Below are 20,381 nucleotides of genomic sequence, written 5' to 3'. Positions count from 1 at the left end.
ATCAGTCAATCAGTTGATTAGACTGTACTCAAATCACTTTAGTATCATTTACTTGAATTCATTAAGTACATATTACTCAATCAAGTATCTCAGAAGCTACATATCACAGTTATCACTTCACAGTACATTTTTTGTCAATTCAACATTAAATTTGTTTAGTGTTCCACTACATTTCAGTAAGTTTTTCCCTTCTACTGTAAAGTTATCATTTTGGAGATACAAGATCTTGTTGCAGAAGTGACAATATACTGATTTTTATTACCTCAAAATAGTGGAATTGCAATTAATATTGACACATTTTCACTTTGTACATCAAACAACCCACCTCATTCATTTTTTGGAGAGAAGGGGCATCTTTTCACTGCAGCAATTTAACCAATTTTACCAAATGGGCTTAGAAAGGGAACCATTATTCACTGTCAAATAGGTTAATAGAAGAATAACTGACAACCCATTAATAACAACCAGTGACATCACCTTCCTGCTCCCTGGATCAATTAGGCTTGGTTTACTTGCAATTGCTCTTTGTCAATAAAAACGCATGATCAATACATGTTAGCATGCAGGACCACTCTTCCCATGAAACTCTCCTAAATGTTATGTTTCTCTGTCACGCTGCTAATCATCTTATCAAGCCTTAATGTGTTTTCAAATACTACATGGTAGTGTGGATTTCAATGTATCGCAGTGGCTTACAAATCCATCAGTCATTTGGCCCTTTATAGAGATTCTGATGTATTCGTTGACCATTTCTTTAACCATGTTTTATGATGTCGGCTGGTTAAATGCACGTTTGGGGTGTAGTTAACAATCCAAAGATGATTATGTTATATTACATAAGTCAAGAATAATGGTTTGTTTGAGTCATTTAAAGCACCAGCACTGGGGGATGATCTCTTTGCCTAATGAGTGGATGGTGCTAGAAGGCTCCACCGAAGTGAATTTACTTTACATTTGTTCCTTGACTTACACCAGTGTATTATTTGCTTGCTTGCTTGCTTGTTTTGCACTAATTTGTCATTTATGAATCAGTAAATAACAATGAAAGAGTTAAACATGAATTTCACTCATTCAAAAGTCCTACATAATTTACCACTGTTTTACCATTATAAACATTACATAAAAACTCAGGAGACACATGTAACTTTACTGGTTGTTTTGGATATTAAATACAATGGCTATACCTGCATTGTTGACACTGCGACCCCTGCTCCCATCACCACCTCTGTAAAGAAATCAGAGTCAGTATATTTCTGTACAAACCACCCTGAATGACTTTGATCACAATTCAACAACTGAATCATGCGAATTTTTCAAATCAGTGGCATTCCCCTTTAACCTTGAAAACACATGAAGACACATTCACAGTATGAGGAAGACACATGCTACTCAATTAAAAGCACTAGCACTGTGGTACAATCTCTGTACATAACAAGTGTAATGATAATGCAAGGTAAACACTGCTCCATTCTTGTGGAACCTCATGTTGAAAACACATGAAGAAACATCTCACAGTATTGGTCATACCTAATACTGCACTGTAAAGGTTCAAATGCACATTAAATTAAAATACATTGTGCAATCATGACCTCCTGAATAATGCTCCCTTCATTTAATATCTGTATACATCAGATTACAGATTTTTTGTTTATTATAACACATTATAGTAATTATTTACAGCATTTTAATTGTTTGGATAACGTTGACTGTGTTTAGAAATTCTTTTTTTATTATTACATTCGTCACACATAACTGTTGCTTGTGGTTTCACGCACTGTTGTTGACAAACAGACTCGAAACCATCTAGACACTAAAAAAAGACAAAAAAAACTCTTCATATATTTTCGGCATGGCATCTGATCTCATCTTCATTTGTGAAGGTGCACGTTATTTTTACATAGAGCCTGATCATCTCTCTCACAGTGCCACCTATCGTCCATAAAATTACATTACAAGCTGATTACCTGCCGCTCAGGTCCCTCACACACGCACCTCTTGAAGGCAGTGCAGAGACAGAATCACATTTACATCCACGGCAAACTGCTTGTGTGTGTGAGTGGGGTGTGTGTCCTTCAAGCGGCTGTTGCTGAGCAAAACAGGACAATGCAGGGTGATGTAATGACACTTTCAGTAATAGTCTTGTACAGCAGCACCATGATTGTCTGGCAGAGCGTCAGAATAAACTGAATTGCTAAATGACCTCGCAGAGACAAGACGGCCATGATAAAGTAGCAAATTCAAGAAAGACAGATGAGGCAAAAGCAAAAGAGAAGACGCAATGGAGCATAGAGTGCCGCCTAGCCAGACGCACATCACTGCACAGCCCCTGTGAAGCCATTCACTTGCTCATTGTGTAAGACCACATGAGGTACAAAACCTCGTGTCTCCACCTTTAGAAGGAAAACCGTTTAAATGTTAGACAATGTAACGGAATTTTTCTCCAAGTATGTTAGAACCATTTCTTGGTCTATTCTATTTGAGGCAGCCCATCAACCCTTATATTCACTTTCGACCAACTTCGGGAAAGTGTGGAAATCATTAAGAGCTCCAGAACTTCAGTGTCTATGCTGGATAAAGGACGCCCCACTGTAATTTTTTGCAGGGAACTGAGTACAAGAGGAATTTTTGACCTGATACTATTTTCAGCTCTTAGTTTAGCTGTTTTTGGTTGGTACTTTTACTTGTACTTATCATTATTTCACTACAGTAAGAAGACTTTTGTTTAACGGTGATTGTGTGACACTCTTCCCGCCTCTTGGTAGCCTGACTGGACGGGATGGTTTGGCGCCGTTGTTGTGAGTAAGGCGCCTGTGCGGCTCCTCCCCGGTGGGTGGCGCTGTTGTTGAATGTCTCTTCACACATTGCAGGGAAGAAGTCTACATAGAACGTCAACAAGAGCAGACATGTCTATGAGTTGTTCTTGTCATATGTCAAAACATTGCTGTCAGACGGAGAATTTAATACCGACATTGCCCCTTTTTGTGCCGTAATAGGATAAGTCCTCTGCTTCAGTGAAAGTTGGCTGTGGTAAGTTACAGAGGCTCTCTGGTTGGACTGTAATTTGCTCGCCACTGACAGCGTAGCTTGCTGCTAAACAACTTAGCTTAAAAAAACGCTGTTTTATTAACTGACTAACTTATTTAGGTTAATCTGATGTCAAAACCATGGATGGGGCTTTTGCCATACAAATTGTGGTCAAGGTGAACATGACTAGCTAAATAACGAGGCACTGAGAACTTATTAAGTTAACTTAGCATTAGCTGACATAGTCATTTGCGCCATGGATGTTTGTTAGCTAATCTAACCTGGCTAGCTGCGAATATGAAATATTTCTCAGGTGAGATTTGTCAGACTTAGTTTTAGATTACAATTAAGTCTACGGCTTTGATTAAATCAGTGATAAATACCCGTAAATGCATGTTCAGTTGGTTGGTGTAGGGGGTGTGTTCGCCTAACAACCCAAACAAATGACAGGATGTGTCAGGAGATTTCAGTCCATTTTCTTTAACCTCCCACCACACCTTCGACTAAACTGTCTTTTACTTTATTGGGACTTTATTGTTTTTGTCAGCTAGTGAATAGGTTTTTATTGTCGTTGAGCCCTTTGGTTGGCATATGACAGACAAATAGAACTGCCCATATTACCATATCACAGCTTACCAGCAACCAGCAGGATGGTTAACTCCTCGTCTTTCGTTTTCTGACAGGTTGGTCAACAGCCAAGAACATTAAAACCCTAATTGATTTTGTGACATAATGTCAAATATTTCTATTACAAGGTGTTTTTTAAACATGGCACTCAAATTTGAGTCAAAAATTCGGAAGATAAACATTTCTAAATTCGTGACGATCAGAGTAGCTTTGGGTATTTTACATTATTCTTATTATTATTATCCAGCTGCGAGCGAATGTTGAGTGTGAAGGATGAACCCAGTCATATACAATATCTGTGTAACATTATGTGATTTGTCTCCAGTAAGATGAACCCCACCAGCTCTCTCTAATGAAGCTATGGAAAAGGGGTGAGGTGTTTATTAACAAAGAATTCTTGAAAAAAACTTATAATGTTTATGCAGTAGGATTATCAGTACATATCTTGCATTTAGGATCAAAGGTATGAAGTCTCTTACTGTTCATGGTCATTATTCAAAATTCTGAATTTATATGTTGAATGTTGTAGTAATGCCTGTAATGCAGTATGATTTGTATGAGCACAGATCAGATGTATACAAACTGACTGGATGTTAATCGGTACAGTATAATGCGTGTCATCATTTGTCTTTCCTGTCATTTACAGTACACAGGAGGCTCCTTAGGCCATCATTCAGACATGGCAAGCCAGCCACATTCTGTACCCCTACGGGAGTTCTGTCCCCTCTACTACCTACTCAACGGCATCCCTGCAAAAGTCCAGAAAGGCTTCCGTTCGGTTCTGGTCTATCTCACAGCTTTGGATAGCAACAGTGACTACATAGCTGTGGGAAGCAGTATTGGAATGCTTTATCTTTATTGCAGACGAGTGAGCCAGATGAACAAATACAACTTGGAGGTATGGCGGTAATTTACTCTTACTTGTCCACATGACCCCATTATAGGCCATTTAGAGGTGTTGTCTTGAATGTTTTAATCATCTCTTCCAATAGGGAAAATGTGAGGCTATCACTGTAGTGAAGCTGCTAAGCTGCTTTGATGATCTGGTGGCGGTGGGTACGGCATCTGGCAGAGTCGCTCTCTTTCAGCTGGTGTCACAGCTGCCAGGCAGGAATAAACAGGTACATATCATTGAGTAAAATTTTGAATAGGTTATTGTTTTCATTTTAAGCAGTAGTTGTTAATTTTCTTCACTGCAGCTGTGATGTTGGGAAGTGTGAAGATACTGTTCAAACTTGTGGTGGGGTAAAAAAAATAGATACAGTGGAAGCCAATAAGTATTTACACATTTGTGCTGTACTAAAAAGTGTGTTAGGTTTGTTGTTTTATGAAACAAAATGTCAAACCAAGTGGCAGTTATTTTAAACAGACTGTTCCAAGAGTGTAATTTTTTTTTGGCAAAGTGTTCTTTCCACATGCAGCTGTGTCCAAACACTTTTGTTGTCACTGTAGCATTTGGTTTGCATGTGAGCAGTTAAGCTTTCCCTTAGATTAAAAAAAAAATGTATGATTAGTCATTTACACATTTTACAAAATTTCTGTGTTGCAGCTGAGACGGTTTGATGTTGTCGGCCTGCATAAGAGCACAGTGACAGCTTTGGCATGGAGCGCAAACGGCATGAAGCTCTTCTCTGGTGATGACAAAGGGAAAGTAGTATATTCTGCTGTGGACCTGGACCAGGTGGGATGTTCTGTGTTAAACATTTTCATGGCTACAGCAGAGTATTTCTCTCAAAATAATAATCATAAACATATTTGTTAAGTCTGATGAGTGGTGAATTTGTTAGGAACAATAGATTTTAAGAGTGTCTTTTTCATAGGCTTTTATTACCTGATCATATGATTTTAAACTTGTTTTAGACTTTTGAAATCCTGTTAGGGCACCTTTCAAAACAGTGTGATCTGAAAGATGGTTTTCGGGTGTCGTTATTTATTGACATGTTCTAACATCGGCCATGTTGTTTGGAAGAATCAAAGAACAAGAAATACTGTATGAGCCAGATAAACTCTCATTCTGCTGATCTATGCCATTTACTCTGACCTTGGCCCCACCAAATGTGAGGCTGAGACTTCTCAAATATTTGTAAAGAGGAAAATCCTGTCAAAGGTTGCCTGGTTTTCTGTGAATGAGTTTAGTTGAAAGTTGTGTAAACAAGTCTAACCAGCAGTGGGCAGTGTTTGCTATTGATTTGAAAATCTAGTCCAGGATTAGAGAAGAGCCATCTGTCATGTTAAAGACTGTAGGGATCAGCATCTTAATTATTTATTTATTTGTTGTTTTGTTTTCACTACTGCTAGAACTTAGATTGATTCACATCTAAGCAACACTTGGAAATGGGGGTTTTGCAGGGATAAATAGAACACAGGCTGGCTTTTGTTACAAATTAATATTTCAGCTGTTGTCAAGGAACAGATATTTAAAATGTGCCCTTGAAATAATTTTGTACCTTGTGATGCACAGCCTTCAGGCTCTGCTGGGACATGAAATGTTATGAAAGTATATATGATAAGTATATAAGCACATTGAGTTTACAATCAAGGTTAAACCGGTGTACTATGATATTTTGTTGAAGTGTATAATCTTTCTGTGTCTGTGTGTTTCAGGGTGTGTGTAACCCTGTGGTGCTGTTGGAGGAGCCCTCAGCTATAGTTCAGCTGGAGTATAGTCAGAAAGTACTTCTGGTTTCTACCTGTCAGCGCTCTCTCCTTTTCTACACCCAAGAGCAATCTATACAGCAGCTGGGCACCAAACCCAGAAAAAGGTAAGTCATTATAGTCAAAAACTGAAATGTTCCTTTTCTTTATCTGCATGTGTTTGTGCTGTGAGACCCCACACTATATAAATATGACCAATCACGAACAATTGAAGGAGCCTTTGTACTCTTGTGATATATAACACCTTGGAAGCTGTCAGGACATTGTGAAACCCTAGAAGTAGCTTGTCATTGCTGCAGTCTTCCTAAAATAGCCAACCAAGATACCTTACTAAAGTCTCACAGCAAATTGTGACAATTCGAGACCTTATGGGATTCTAGTGGTATGTTAGCACTGAACTATCCATGATTCACATGAATATTTTTTTGTCTGTTCTAGATTTAATACAGACTTTTGAAGCTTGCAAAAGATCAAATGTGTTTTATTTGAAGCTAACAGACGTATTAACATATGTTTTACCTTGTAGCTCTTTTACAGTGACTCTTTTAATAAAGAGCCTTGGTATAGAGGTGCTGCATTGGTCAGGCTGCCACTCATTTTCACAGTCACTGGCATATCTAGGACTTCCAGAAGTCCTAGAGTGAAGGTTTTTTCCACAAAATTGGTCCTACCCATTGTCAATCAAAGCATGATTGGTTGATTCCTCTGTTGTTTGCTAACTATGTTAGTGGCTAATCTGACATCTTAGGCCCTCAGTTCAGTTCACTTGGCTGTATCTAGCAAGATACCACTTAAAAAATGGTTGATTGGACAGTTTCAGAAATGTAACTCCATTGCTTAACAATGTAATTAGATTATTACTACAACACTTAGAGATTTTAAAAAGAAAATAACATCATGACTGCATTAATTAAAATTAACAAAAATTACAGACACATATTTCCCAGAAACACCTCACTGAGTTTTAAATTGGAATCCATTGCTCCAATACTATCACATACAATAAGTATAGCGCAAAATAACGGTGCATACTAGCTCTGCATAACAAGTAGGTTATCTCACCACTTGTGATGCCCCAGTGTTTCAAGGGTTGCCAATCGCTTAATTAAAATGAAAGCAGTTAATGGACATTCACGCACACGATTCCTGCCCTGTTGAAAAGCTACTTGTTCAACACACTCTGACCCTGACAGTACGTACTAAACCCTAATGCACTCCCTGCCCTCTCTTTCCATGGCAGCAACGGCAAGTTTGGTGCTTGCTTTCAGCCCGGCCTGTGTAAGCAAAGTGACCTGCTGGTGTACGCGGCTCGGCCTGGCCTGCGCCTCTGGAGGACAGATGTGCGTGGTCGTGTACAGGAGACACATGTCCTCAAACCCCTCTTCAACCAGGACGTGCCTCAGTTTGAGCTGTTCCCCCGTTCGGGCCCCACTGGTGCCTTCCGGCCCGCAGACAGGCAGCTGGGGTTGGTCAGCTGCTTCCTAAAGGAGGGCTGGGTGCTCAGCTGGAATGAGTACAGCGTCTATATATTGGACTGCACCAATCAGGTATGGGGCAGAGAGGGAGGGTGTTCTGCTGTGTATCCATGTGCTTATTTGTTTGCCTGTTTATTTAGATCCTAAGTGCTGTTGAAAGGACAAATTCAGCAAAACACAAACTTTTTCCTGTACCCCAAGTGTAGCTGGTCAGCCATGACAGGCTTATTGTCCAGAGTTTGCTTCTGTTTTTTATAATGGAGGCTAACGTAGCTAATGACTAATAGAAACTTCGGCCGCACCAATTAGCATATCTAAATCGCACACTTGCCCCAAACCACACTGAGGTTTTAAGGAAGCCAAACTTGTAGTTCTGCAGCATAGATTTGTCTATTTATATAAGTTACAGAATGTCATAGTGTCAGAAACCACATAATCAACTCTTTTAGAGATTACTTACTACAACTCATTGCAGTTTAAGTGTGATGATTTAGGCATACTGTTTTTGCAATTGTAGCCTCGCCGCTTCAGTGCAAAACTAAAGAAGTAAACTTTAGATACCAAACGTCTTGGCTGATTGATTGCAAGGCTACTTATCTGAAAATTGTGCAAATTGAATTTTTTTACTAAATCAGAGATGTCCAGTCTTACCCACAAAGGGTCAGTGTGTCTGCAGGTTTTTATTTCAGCAAAGCAGAGCTCACATCTTCAGTTGTTTGAAGACTGAGCAATTGATAAAATGAGTGGAAACAGCTGTTTTCCTGCTTGTTTGCAATAAAAAAAAAACATGCAGCCACACCGGCCCTTTGTGGATAAGATTGGACACCCCTGTTCTAACCAGGGTGTTCTCAATCCTGATCCTGGAGTACCACTGCCCTTCAATTTTTAGAGTTTCAGTGTCTCACAACACACCTGATGCAACTAATGAACTAATTAAGAATGTCTACCTTAGGAGAATTGGGTGTGTTGGAGCATGTAGAACATTACAACATACAAGGCACTGGTACTTCAGGACAAGGATTGAGAACCACTGTTCTAAACTATTGCTGTAATATGGCAGCCAGTTGCAAACATGTCCTAGCAGTAGCAATGAGTGGGCTAAATGAATGCATTTTTTTTCTTCCATTTGCTTTCTTCAAGGTCATCATTGGTGGTCTGGAAAGCTGTGGAGACATAGTGTCTGTGTCATGCTCAGAAAATGAAATCTTCATTTTGAAAGGAGATCGAGACATTATGCGTATCTCCAACTGCCCTGAGGGACTCATCTCCAACAGTAAGACTTTCTGCGGATGCTCTGGTGTTTTAAGTGACATCACACCACTTAATTTGAAAGATTATTATGTATAAACTTTCTGCAGAAACAGCAATCCAAGATTCTGAAACCAGCTTAAAAAAGAATTATAGCAGTGTGGTAGTCAAGACCATTAGAGGCAAGTTTGAGTCAGATTTTTCCAGAACTTTATTAAGGTATCACCTAAAAACAACTGAATATAAACCAAACAATATACATTCATTTTTATTATGAAATGAAAGCACATAAACAGTAACATTTCGCCCTCAGAAAATATTTGAATTTTAGAACTGATGAACGGCAGCAAACAAATAATACCCAGTTAAGGCATCATGTAAAGGATCAATTAGACCATCAACCATTAACGAACAGATTTTATTTAAACATGTAGAGAAAGGACTATTTTAATTTTTTGATGTATTGATATTCAATAACGATAGAAAGAAGTTTAAGTTTACAGTTACTTTGAGCAAATGCTTTTCGCTCGGCTGGAGACCGAGATGCTCTCAAGTTGTTTTATGCTCTCAAGAGTGAACTTGAGACTGTATATAGGTAATGGAGCCTGCCGTACTTTATGGAATTAGTTTGAATCACTTTGAGCCTTAATATTTCCCTTCTAGGTACTTCTTGTGTGTTTCTTAACCCCTTAAACTCTAGGTAGCCTATGCGTGAGCCCATACTTCCATTCCTAACCCCCGTAACTACATAACGCGCGTATTGGTTTTATAGTAGTCACTGAAGTCTTGAAAATGAATAATTGAACAATAAGCTTAGAGTTTAAGGGGTTAAACCAGAGGTTTCCAAATATAGGCTGGATTGAAAAGTATGTAAAGTCTGACATAATTTACTCGTTCTCTCATGCACTGTCACTTATACTCAGACACTCTCCTTCCCTCTCTCTTTCATTCAGTGTCAGACCTCTCTTTCCGCCTGACCTCCCCTCTTTCCACACCCACCATCCTGCTTCCTCCAAATGGCGCTGTGGAGACAGCGCAGCCGATCAGGACCATGCCCATTATAGTGGAGCGGGAGTCTGACCCTAGCCCTGAGGAGCGGACTGAGGTGGAGGACTCGGAGGAGGTACAGGAGGAGTTCAGTCAAGCGCTGGAGGCACTGGAGGTGGCTGAGGAGGTGGAGGGCCAGCAGAGGATCTCCCTGGACATTCGGAGTCGCAGCAGCTCCGTCACCTCTTGGGAAAGCGCCCAGGGTGCCTTCACAGCCAGCACCCCAGCCACAGAGGCCTCAGCATCCGAGCTGTCTTCCAGCCGCTACAGCGCCATCACCCAGGAGGACTTTCAGCAGGAGCTGGTGGTCAAGCAAGTCAAGCTGAAAAAGAAGGGCAAGAGGAGAAGGCAAGGTGGGTGTAATGGGGTATATTAATTCATCATCTTAGCTTTTTTCAAGGCTGATACTGTGCAGTTACTGTACAGTGTTAATTGCTTTTATTCGGTTACTGCACAGCGTTTATTGCTTAGATTCAGTTACTGCACACAGTGTTTACTACTTTATCTGCTTTGACTTTGTAAATTATATTGTAAGTGTCATCCCTCTGATTAATGATTTATCCTCGTTTTTGTTTGTAATGCAGTGTCAACTATTTGCCCCTTCCTGATTTCCTCTGTTACTGCTTATTTGTCACATGCTTATAGATCTTTAAACAAAATGCAATGTTAGACCTTATTAGAGAACCTTATCAAAAACAAACAAAAACATTTTTCATGCAGTTCCTAGGATATTCATCTCGGAACCTTTTATGATTTCCTGGGTTTTTGCCTCTGTGCCCTTGTGGGGGGCGGGGGGGGGGTGGCAGCCTGGCCACTGTTTTCAATGTTCCTAGGGTTCTGAATTTGTAGATTATTGCTCTTACTGTGGTTTGGAGATGTCCAACTAGAAACTTTGAAGTTTTGTAACCCTCTCCAGGCTGATAGATTTCAAGTCCCCACCAATCTCTATATGGCTATATAACTAGGCTATATTAGCTTGTTGTGCATCCCATTCCAAACCATGGGCATTAATATGCATCCAGCTGATGCTGGGCACTGTGCATTGTGATCTTAGGCTTGTGTCCAGCTACTCCACCATGGAAACCCATTTCATGAAGCTCCCAATGCACAGTTCTTGTGCTGATGTTGCTTCCAGAGGCAGTTTGGAACTCGACACTCGACATGCTACATGCCTCAGTACTCTTGAGAGTTTGCGTGGTGTACTACTTCATGGCTGAACTGTTGTAGCTCCTAGATGCCTCAGTTTCACAATAATAGTGCTTACAGTTGGGGCAGATTTACTGGGGCACAAATTTAATGAACTGACTTGTGTCAAAGTTGGTATCCTATGACAGTACCACTTTTAGTCACTGAGCTCTTTAGTGCAACTCATTCTGCTTCCAATATTTCTTTGTGGAGATTGCATGGCTGTGTACTTGATGTTTATACACGTGTTATCAGTGGGTGTGGTTGAAACACCTGAGCTCAGTAATTAGAATGCAAAAAACATATTAGAAGGTGTAGATGAGAAAACTTGTTGAACCTTTGCTTTAATATTGCTGTTCCTCTTATATTGCATTTTATAATGCAGAGAGGAAAAATAATGTGTTGCAGTACTGCACATTTTACTTGTGTGTGTGTGTGTCTGCAGAGAGTGGTAATCGTGTGAATGAGCGCAGCAGCTGGTCAGAAGGCATGTTCAGTCAGGATGGTACAGCTAGCGATGCCCTGCAGACGCCGGTCAGCGAGCCACCCTCGGACCGCACCAGCCTCCTGTGCAGCAGCCTGGACCTCCACAGCAATGACTCACCTGACCAGGAGGGTTCAATCTGTGGAGAGCCCTTCCTGACCCAGAACTTTCCAGAACTCCTTCAGAGGCAGAATGAGAACCAAGACCAAGAGCACAGTCAGAGCCCTGTTAGCCAAGAACCAGACACTCAACCCTCTTTCCCAACATGTCTCCCTCTACAAGACATGGAGTGCCAGGCTTATGGTGACCCTGCGGATGCATTTGTAGAGAGTGAACCACAAATCTCTGCTACTCCGGATGTGGACATGCTCCTGGAGTGCACATTCTCGTATGTGCAGACAGCCGAGGAGAAGTCAGTGATCGAGGAGACTGCCGAGGACGGTCCTGAACTGCTGCATGATTTAGAGATCCAGTCCAAAGAGCATTTACACAAGGACTTTGACTTGGACTTACCTTATGACCCAATTAGGCCTCTGGCCTATTCCCCGGAACCAGAGCCTGAGCCATCGCCCTCTAGTGACGAGGAGGACATATATGCACATGGCATGCCATCCAGCACTAGTCTAGGTGATGGACTCAGCACTCTGAGCCTTCAAGGTTATGCCTCTAATCAGACAGAGCAGGACGAGACACGACTTCACAAAGCAGACCTGGTAAGAGAGAGATAGATTGTGAACTGCCAAAGAGTTGCTGTGCCTGGGCAGCAAGACAGGAGTGGGGCTGGCTAGGATGATAAAGTATATAGTTCGTAGAGCCAAAGTTTTTTTTTTTTGTTTTTTTTTTGGACTGGCATTTTTATTATATGTGATGATAAGTGAGATATGTAATGGGAAATGGGCAGTGTGTATGTTAGGGTGGGCAATATGGCAAAAATATGATATCACATTTAGTAGTGGCCATTGGCTAAAGTTAGCTTTTTATTCTGCAGTTTTTTGTTAAAACTTTACCTTCCACCGTAAATGGAGCAACATACGTTCTGATGTAAGGTGGAACTGGAATTTCAAATAAGAAGCCAGTATTATCTTTGTTAAATTTCTCAAGTCAATTCTATGCTTCCCATACACTTGTGCCTCTGACTGTGAGCCACTGCTGGAATTTGAAAAATATGACAGTCATTCGTGCTCTCAGGACCAGCTGTTCCACAGCCTGTTGCAGGCACAGGACCACAATGTCATCTGATGTAGCTGACTCAGTCAGGAAGCTTTTCAAGCGGTATGAGAGGAAGTGCAGCAGTTGGTCCATTTTAGGCTACGGCTAGATGCAAAAGACCAGCCTTTCCTTTATGTCCACAGCATAGAAAACAAAGTGGACTACTTCTGTTGCAAAAAACTAGACAGCGGGGGGTGATTAAGGATCTGCTACGTTTTCATCTTCATTTTAATCTTAAATGAAATATCCTGTCATTCAGCTAAACAGGTTAACATTAGCGTGGCTTGCATTGTTTGTATGTTGTGTTATCTGTGCTTATTTGTGGCATACCCGTGTATACCACCCACTGTTAGTCTTCAAAAGATTTTTGTGATACACAGTATTCATGGTGATATTTAGTTTTTCTGAAGTTTGAGAAGCTGGAACAGACAAAAAAGAACTATGAATGCAATGATTTATTTGTAACATTTCACAGAGTGAGCTGCACTAAATCCAATTAAGCATTAAATTATGCTGTTTTTGTAATGAAATATGCAGTTTGTTCTTTAAGTAATGTCAGTATCCACAATATGCCCAGAAAAGCATATTCTGACGTTATGTGGCAATTTATCTTTATGATAAATATTGTCATATTGTCCAGCCCCAGTTTGAAACCCTAACTTGACCCAAACCTGCTGGTTTGTGCTGAAATGGACTATTATAGACACAATTTTAGAGTACTTTTCTTTGTTGCTAAGCACTTGAGTTGATCAAGAGAAGTGTTATTCTGGGATAAACCGGTATTTTATACATCTGTATAAAAGATTATATTATGTATAACATATTTTATTAGCAGTTTATTTTTGTAGAATTGTAGTTAGCCCTGCAGCACTAAAGACCCTCTCGATATTGCTTTTACCTGCAAAAATGCTTAACAAACTTCAGACAAATGTAATAAGCAATAGGAAAGATCCATTGTGACCCTTCTATCAACCCAACACATGACTGTGTCTGATGTACTGTCAAACTTAATCCTAGTTGCGTTCAGGAGCATGTTCAACCGTTCCTCAAACTCTGGCTATTCCAAAGCAACTACAGACTATAACATTACAATGCCATACTGAAAAATCGTCCTGAACTTGGCCCAAAACACAATATTTGGTTGTGCCTGGTTGGGCTTGGGTCAGATAACGCAACCCATGCTTTGCTTTAATTTTTTGTTTTGTGCCCTCTGTGCAGCTGGCTGAGAGCTGGATGGGCTACAGCGGGCCAGGCAGTGGCATTCTCAGCCTAATGGTGACTGACCGGCATGTATGGTGCTTGGACTTCAAAGGAGGTCTGTACTGCAGCGGACTCCCCAACGGCAGCCTGAGTTGGCAGAAGTTTGAGGAGAATGTCCAGCAGGTGGCGCTGTCCCCTTCAGGTGGGTCAAGCTTTTTCTAGCCTCTGCTGTTGCTTCATCAGAGTGCTTACTGTGATATTTTCATGGAGTCTGATAGGGCTGGACAGCCTCAAACTTACCGTGCCATGGTCTTGTGATGACTATGGTATATGGTAACTACCGACATTTATTTTCATTCTTATTCAAAACTACAGTACTTTCCATGTTTTTTTAACATTAAAGAAGCATGCATAACTTGATAATTTGTCATATAATTGTGATTTCAGTAGTGTTTAAATTTGGACATGTTGATGTTGCGCTATGGAAAAAGTAACATCTTTATAATCCTATAATCATTGGAGCACAGTGTTTCTCAGGCTTAGTCTATGCAATTGAAATTATATGTATTGTGTGGTCAGAAATCAGAATCTAAATGCAGTGCTTGTGGCAGGCTCATTGCTGTGGAAGGTGGAACAGAAGACCATGACAGCCTACGCCTGCGGTAAAGTCACCATCAAAGGCAAGAGGCACTGGTACAAAGCCCTGGATGAGACAGCCTTTGTGGCACTCAGTGACGACACGGCCTGGATCATCCGCACTAGTGGAGACCTTTATCTCCAGACAGGTGAGATGGCATGGGCATTCATAGTGAATAGGACATGAATGAATGAAGCATTCAGTATATGTGTGTGCCAATTATTTACCATGTTCAATGCTTTTCAGTTCACTGGTATGGTAACTTCAACCATCATGTGAATAACAGGATTAGTTGAAGTTTGTAATGCTATTATAGGAGAGTTGTGATCTTGTTGCTCAATACTGAGGCTGAATGAAGGTGAAAGACTGGGCAGTATTTCCATCTGATACATGGTGACCACTAGATGGTGCCACATGCATTTGCTGAAAAATCCACTGCAGCACCTAAATTTAGACTAATAATATAGTCGCCTCCTCTCTAATGTCCTAGGCAATCACGTCTTTCTGACAATAGTAGTTTGCCAGAGCTGTAAACTGGAAGCAAAATGAATGTGTCAGTTGGAGAACTGCAGGCGTTTGCTGCTGCCTTGTTGTCAGGGCTCAGTGCGAGTCTTGTGTGCAGCGGTAAGCCTTACGTAACAGTGCGGAGCGTGATCAAGCGCAGCTGCTCTCACCCTGGCTGTGCCAGACGCCTCGCAGCTCTGTTTATGGAAATCCCCAGCAAAAGCCTCTCTAACTATAACCACATTATTGCTGCGAACACACTGACTTGCTATCAGATCATGCATGAATACACAGTGTAACTCTGTAGCTAGCATTTAAATTGTATGCAAATATGTATGTAGACAGTTACTTAGAGCAACTTGTGATTTTTCTGTTCCAGGGATGCAACAGCCAGTGTTGCAGTGGGCAATTTCTTGAAAAGGGGCATATTGAAAATGGCCAATTCTCTGATGGCATAGCTTGTTGTATAGTAGTACTCATTGCTTATTTACACCAGACGTTTGCATTTGACAGGGCCGAATCCCAGGTTTTACGGAAAATGTTTGATGAATGAGAGAACTGCATGAAGATCCTTAAAAATTCTCTGGTTCTAATACTTTCTTTCTCTATTACACCCTGTTTTGAGGCGTCTTAAATGGATATTATCCAGAACTTGCAACAATCAGGCAGAAGGTAAAAAGTGGTCTACTTTAACGACTCTGGCAAGTCGTGTCTGAAACGAAAGTATCACAAAACGTTCTGCTTTACCTGCTGTGCCTGCTGTTTCTACATTTAAAACTGTTACAAAAGAAAGGAGCAGCTACTGCACCATGTTAGAGCAATTTGAGCCCCATTCTCAATTGATGTGAGTGTGTTAACACAGGGAGAACACCAAAGTGTGCAAGGCAGTGTGCATCCAGGAACAAGACTGGCCTAAAGATCTGGAAGTTTGTACCTAAGTTTGTGTGTACATTCCTTATTTAACTCTAGTTAGTTTCAAACAGTCGTTTTACTACATTTGCTGGCATCACAAATCTATCAACCATTATCTCTACTAATAACAACCAACTAATGTGTATATTTAACATTACAGTTACATGTTCAACCTATAACCTGCTACTGTGGAAACATGACGGCAACTTGTGACTTTTTTCCCATGGAAAAAATATCTAGTATGGAAGAGAGCATTGTGTACAGGTTAAACTGAATACAACTGAGTACTTCTGGCCATTGTCTCTTTGTTCATTGTCTGTTAGTTCATGTTTATTGATGTTCCTCGAGAAGCCAAATATGTAGCTTTTGTAAACAGCAGTTTTGAGCTAACCAACACAACAAGTATCAGTTTAGACCTTTCAGCAGCTGCTGAGTCCCACTGAACTGGAGCTATTGATGTTAGCTTCATGTTTGTAGTTAAAACCAGGGTGACAATTAGAGTGGTAAGTAAAATCACAGCATATTGCATTTAGTGTTTTGAGCTTAGTTAACCAAAAGTCATGTCTTTGGTCTTTTTTGTTCCATCTAAATGTTTTCTGTTGATTTCCCCAATACTTACACCTGCTTAGGCGACAGGGCTAGAAATCAGGCCAGAAACTTGATAGAGGATTTCTGATCTGAGTAGTAAACATGGTTTGTTTAGAAAGTTGATGACAAAACAGAGTTTTTTTTTAAATAAATGAACAGAGAACTCTCCTCGTTTCAGGTTCAAATCGGACGTGTCTCATCTATTTAGAAAAGTTATGTGCCACTGCTTTACAGAAGTCGCTGGGAATCACTACCAACAAAATCCAGTTCAAATGACAAATAAAGTAAACCCAAAACTCAGCTTTACCAAAGTGCCAGTCCATTCCCTGACAAAGTGAATGTGAAATGCTCATTAAGAATAACCTTTTTTGGAAGTTTATTTTATTTTATTTTCATTTTAGATTCAGTTAATTTCTTTTAAAGACAGGAATTTTGTCTTCTGTGGAAGACCTTTTACAGACACTAGACAATGGCCATACAATTTTAAATGCTCAGTAGATTATAAAAATATGTTCAAAATAAAAGTTTATCGAAATATGTTCATGTGTCCTATTCTATTTTATTAGCTGCTTGAAGTAATCATTAGTGGTTAAGCATTTAAAGAGAGCCACTGTGGCCATTCACTTACGTAAGTTTGTTTATCCAGACCTTTGTAAGCAAGAAATTTGATGTATCTTGACATTTCCAAATTTTAGTTGAATGGCCCTAGAGGTTGGCAGAGCTCATGAAGGCAAACAAAAAACTGTGCAAGGGTTGTGCAGTCACAAAGCATAAATCCATGTCTGTGTTCTCATGCAGTGAAAATTGTATTATTTGTGCTCAGTTGAGGCCTTAAAAGGTATTACAAATATTGAATTAAATTTTTTAAATGATGCAGAAACACTGTTAAACAAGTAGTTCAACGGAAAATCTAATTTACATATTTTAGTTGAATCTAGTCAACAGCTAAGACTTATTTGGTGTCCAAAGCTTACATCTAGTTTTATATTACAAGTTTGCTGTGGCTGATAAATAACTGAAGCTTGTACCGCACCAATTAGCACTGTGATACCTGCATACCTAAATTGTCACACACTCGCCTCAAACCATGGTGAATTGTTAAGTAATCTCTAAAAGACTTGTTTAGGGGTTTCTGACACTGTGTGATGTATTGTTGTCTATTAATAAAGGACAAAAGTTCATTGCATAGGTAATAACACTACCTTCAAGCCTGAATTCTGTCTGTAATTTTGTTTAAATGTAATTTCTACTGTCGAAACATTATAAATACTTTTATCTGTGTATGTGTCAGGGCTCAGCGTGGACAGACCATGTGCGCGGGCAGTAAAAGTGGACTGCCCCTGCCCCATGGCTCAGATGGTGGCACGGGGTAGCGTTGTGTGGGCACTCAGTGAGCAGAGGGCTTTGTTCTACAGAGAGGGCCTCAGCAGCTACTGCGCAGAAGGGGAGCAGTGGAAGTACGACAAAGTCAGGTAAACATGTCTCCAGCCTTTTACAAGGAATACTTTACCCTTAAACTTTAGCCTAAAAGTTTCACTGCCCCAGTTAAATTAATTTTCTATGTGAAAAGGAGTTAATACATCCTCTACAGAGAACACGTCTGCACGTTTAATGTTACTTTAATGTTAATTACTGTTAATTAATGTTTTCTTGTTGATAATACTAAAAGACATAGAGAGCGGTGTGTGCAAAAGTTGTGGCGCATTTTACATATTATGTTTACATTTTCCCCAAACAAAAATTTCTGAGCAAACACATAGAAGGTTTGCAATAAAATTTGCAGAAAAATTCCTTGTTTAAGCTTGTTGACTGTCGAGGATGTTTTAACTTATTTTTACTTAGAAAATGTAATTTGACCGGCGGTCTTCAAACTTTTGCATGTGAATGTATGTTTCACAGTGTTGAAGAAATTGTTTGACAAATCTAAATGCCTGAAGGTTTCTTCTTTCCTTAGGTGTTGTTGATCAGCTAAGAAACATTTGGTGGCCAAATTTTGCTTCTGTAGTTTAGTGCAGGAGCAACAAGGCTAACTTTACTAACATACACTAGAAGTCAATAGACACTCAAACGTCTTTGAAAACTATATCCCAAAAACAACTCTCAACCTGCTCAAACTGAAGTAAAAGTCATAAGAAAGTAGTAATGTCTCCTTTGCTTACCAAAGATGACTCAGAGCTGTTTGTAGTACATTATCATAGTTCATAATGTACAGGGTGCCCCAAAAAAATTGACATAATTTGAGATATGAATATCTGAGTAACTACATGTCCTAGGCAAACAAAATTAAATAGGCTTCATGTTGAGCAATACAAGATTTAATTATCAAAATTCGAGCAAGAAATTCAGAGGGATGTAGATTTTATAACCGATTTCACAAAGCTTCACAAATGTAATATCTTCCAATACTGGTGGTCATCCAGATCCCTTTGCCCAGCACAGACAGCCTTCCTTTGAGAATTTTTTGTGCCATGTCCAAATCTGCTTTCCAGTTTCCATTTTTATTGAATTTTCTTGAAAATGCACGCTGCACACTCTTGTTTGACTGTTCGAGCATATTCTAACACACAAAATGCCTTTTCATTTCTAGCGAACGCCATTCTTCAACCTGAAAAAAACATTAAAAATTAAACTTGGTTAGTTTTTACACATTTTGTTAAAATTTGAGATCATTTGAGGGAGAATTGGCTATGTTACTAGACTACAAAATGATGTCAATTTGTTTGAGACACCCTGTACTTTGCTGATGATTGTATGTTTCCAAAATGACAGTACCGATCTGTATGCCTTATCATCTTATGACGCTTTATGGTTTCTAATGTAGAGACATAATAAATCAGATTACAGCATGTAACTGTCCCTTCAGTATTTCATATAAACCATATAATCATGATTTTTGAGTCTTCTTTGTTTATGAAAGCCTCTAAGGTCATGATGTTTCAGTTTTTCATCTGCATGTCTCTATGTGCATGTACGTGTGTCCATGCAGTGAGAATCAGGGTCTGGAGCCCATCTGCATTGCTTTGGGTGAGAACAACACACTATGGGCCTTGGACACCAGCGGCAGCCTGTGGTTCAGAACCGGGATCACAGCTAAGAAGCCTCAGGGCGAGGATGAGCACTGGTGGCAGGTGCGCACACACATAGCTGCGCTAAGGCTTTTAAAGAGAATGCATTAAAAACACTGTGAAATTTATAAGTGGCTAATGTTTTATAAAACTATATATTTATAAAACTAATGTTGTTATGTTTGCCTCACATAACAACATTAGTTTATTAAAAGGCTGGTAGATTCTTTGGGTGTGTGCGTGAATGGTCATGTCCAGTGTAACAACACTTTGCGCATTTTTGTTTGTCTTAGTTTTTGTGCTATGTTTGTGATGTTTTGTTTTGAACTTTCCCCGCTGGCCCGGGAGTTGTCCATCGTCCACTGGAATACAGCCAAAAGACTTTGCATTGCAGTGGCACTTTTCCCTGCAGAACGGGAGTTTGACTATGCCACAAGGTGGGGACCTCGCACCCTGACATCGGAGTTTGACAAAGCCGCAAGACGGGGACTTTGAACCGTGACAAGAGTTTGACTGGGCTG

The 20,381-nt window shown here is 40.0% G+C and overlaps 1 protein-coding gene across 2 annotated transcripts in view; it reads left to right on the top strand.

Annotated features, from left to right (window-relative positions):
• Nucleotides 1-2,850: 2,850 nt before the first annotated feature.
• Nucleotides 2,851-20,381, top strand: part of tecpr2 (tectonin beta-propeller repeat containing 2) — a 37,171-nt gene continuing 19,640 nt past the window's right edge. Inside the window, exons 1-14 of one of the 2 annotated variants that reach the window (XM_036592720.1) lie at nucleotides 2,851-3,027; nucleotides 3,977-4,022; nucleotides 4,298-4,549; nucleotides 4,644-4,772; nucleotides 5,201-5,332; nucleotides 6,256-6,413; nucleotides 7,547-7,853; nucleotides 8,922-9,054; nucleotides 9,983-10,429; nucleotides 11,707-12,458; nucleotides 14,173-14,356; nucleotides 14,766-14,939; nucleotides 18,087-18,267; nucleotides 19,782-19,923. In XM_036592720.1, the coding sequence (XP_036448613.1) occupies nucleotides 4,331-4,549; nucleotides 4,644-4,772; nucleotides 5,201-5,332; nucleotides 6,256-6,413; nucleotides 7,547-7,853; nucleotides 8,922-9,054; nucleotides 9,983-10,429; nucleotides 11,707-12,458; nucleotides 14,173-14,356; nucleotides 14,766-14,939; nucleotides 18,087-18,267; nucleotides 19,782-19,923 (2,958 nt within the window). In that variant the 5' untranslated portion in view covers nucleotides 2,851-3,027; nucleotides 3,977-4,022; nucleotides 4,298-4,330. The remainder of the gene's footprint in view (nucleotides 3,028-3,976; nucleotides 4,023-4,297; nucleotides 4,550-4,643; nucleotides 4,773-5,200; nucleotides 5,333-6,255; nucleotides 6,414-7,546; nucleotides 7,854-8,921; nucleotides 9,055-9,982; nucleotides 10,430-11,706; nucleotides 12,459-14,172; nucleotides 14,357-14,765; nucleotides 14,940-18,086; nucleotides 18,268-19,781; nucleotides 19,924-20,381) is intronic. The other variant, XM_036592719.1, reaches the window with a different exon arrangement.

Source organism: Colossoma macropomum, unplaced genomic scaffold (assembly GCF_904425465.1).
Source record: "Colossoma macropomum unplaced genomic scaffold, Colossoma_macropomum, whole genome shotgun sequence".
NCBI classification, from domain to species: domain Eukaryota; kingdom Metazoa; phylum Chordata; class Actinopteri; order Characiformes; family Serrasalmidae; genus Colossoma; species Colossoma macropomum.
This window is presented reverse-complemented; position numbering and strand designations above follow the sequence as displayed.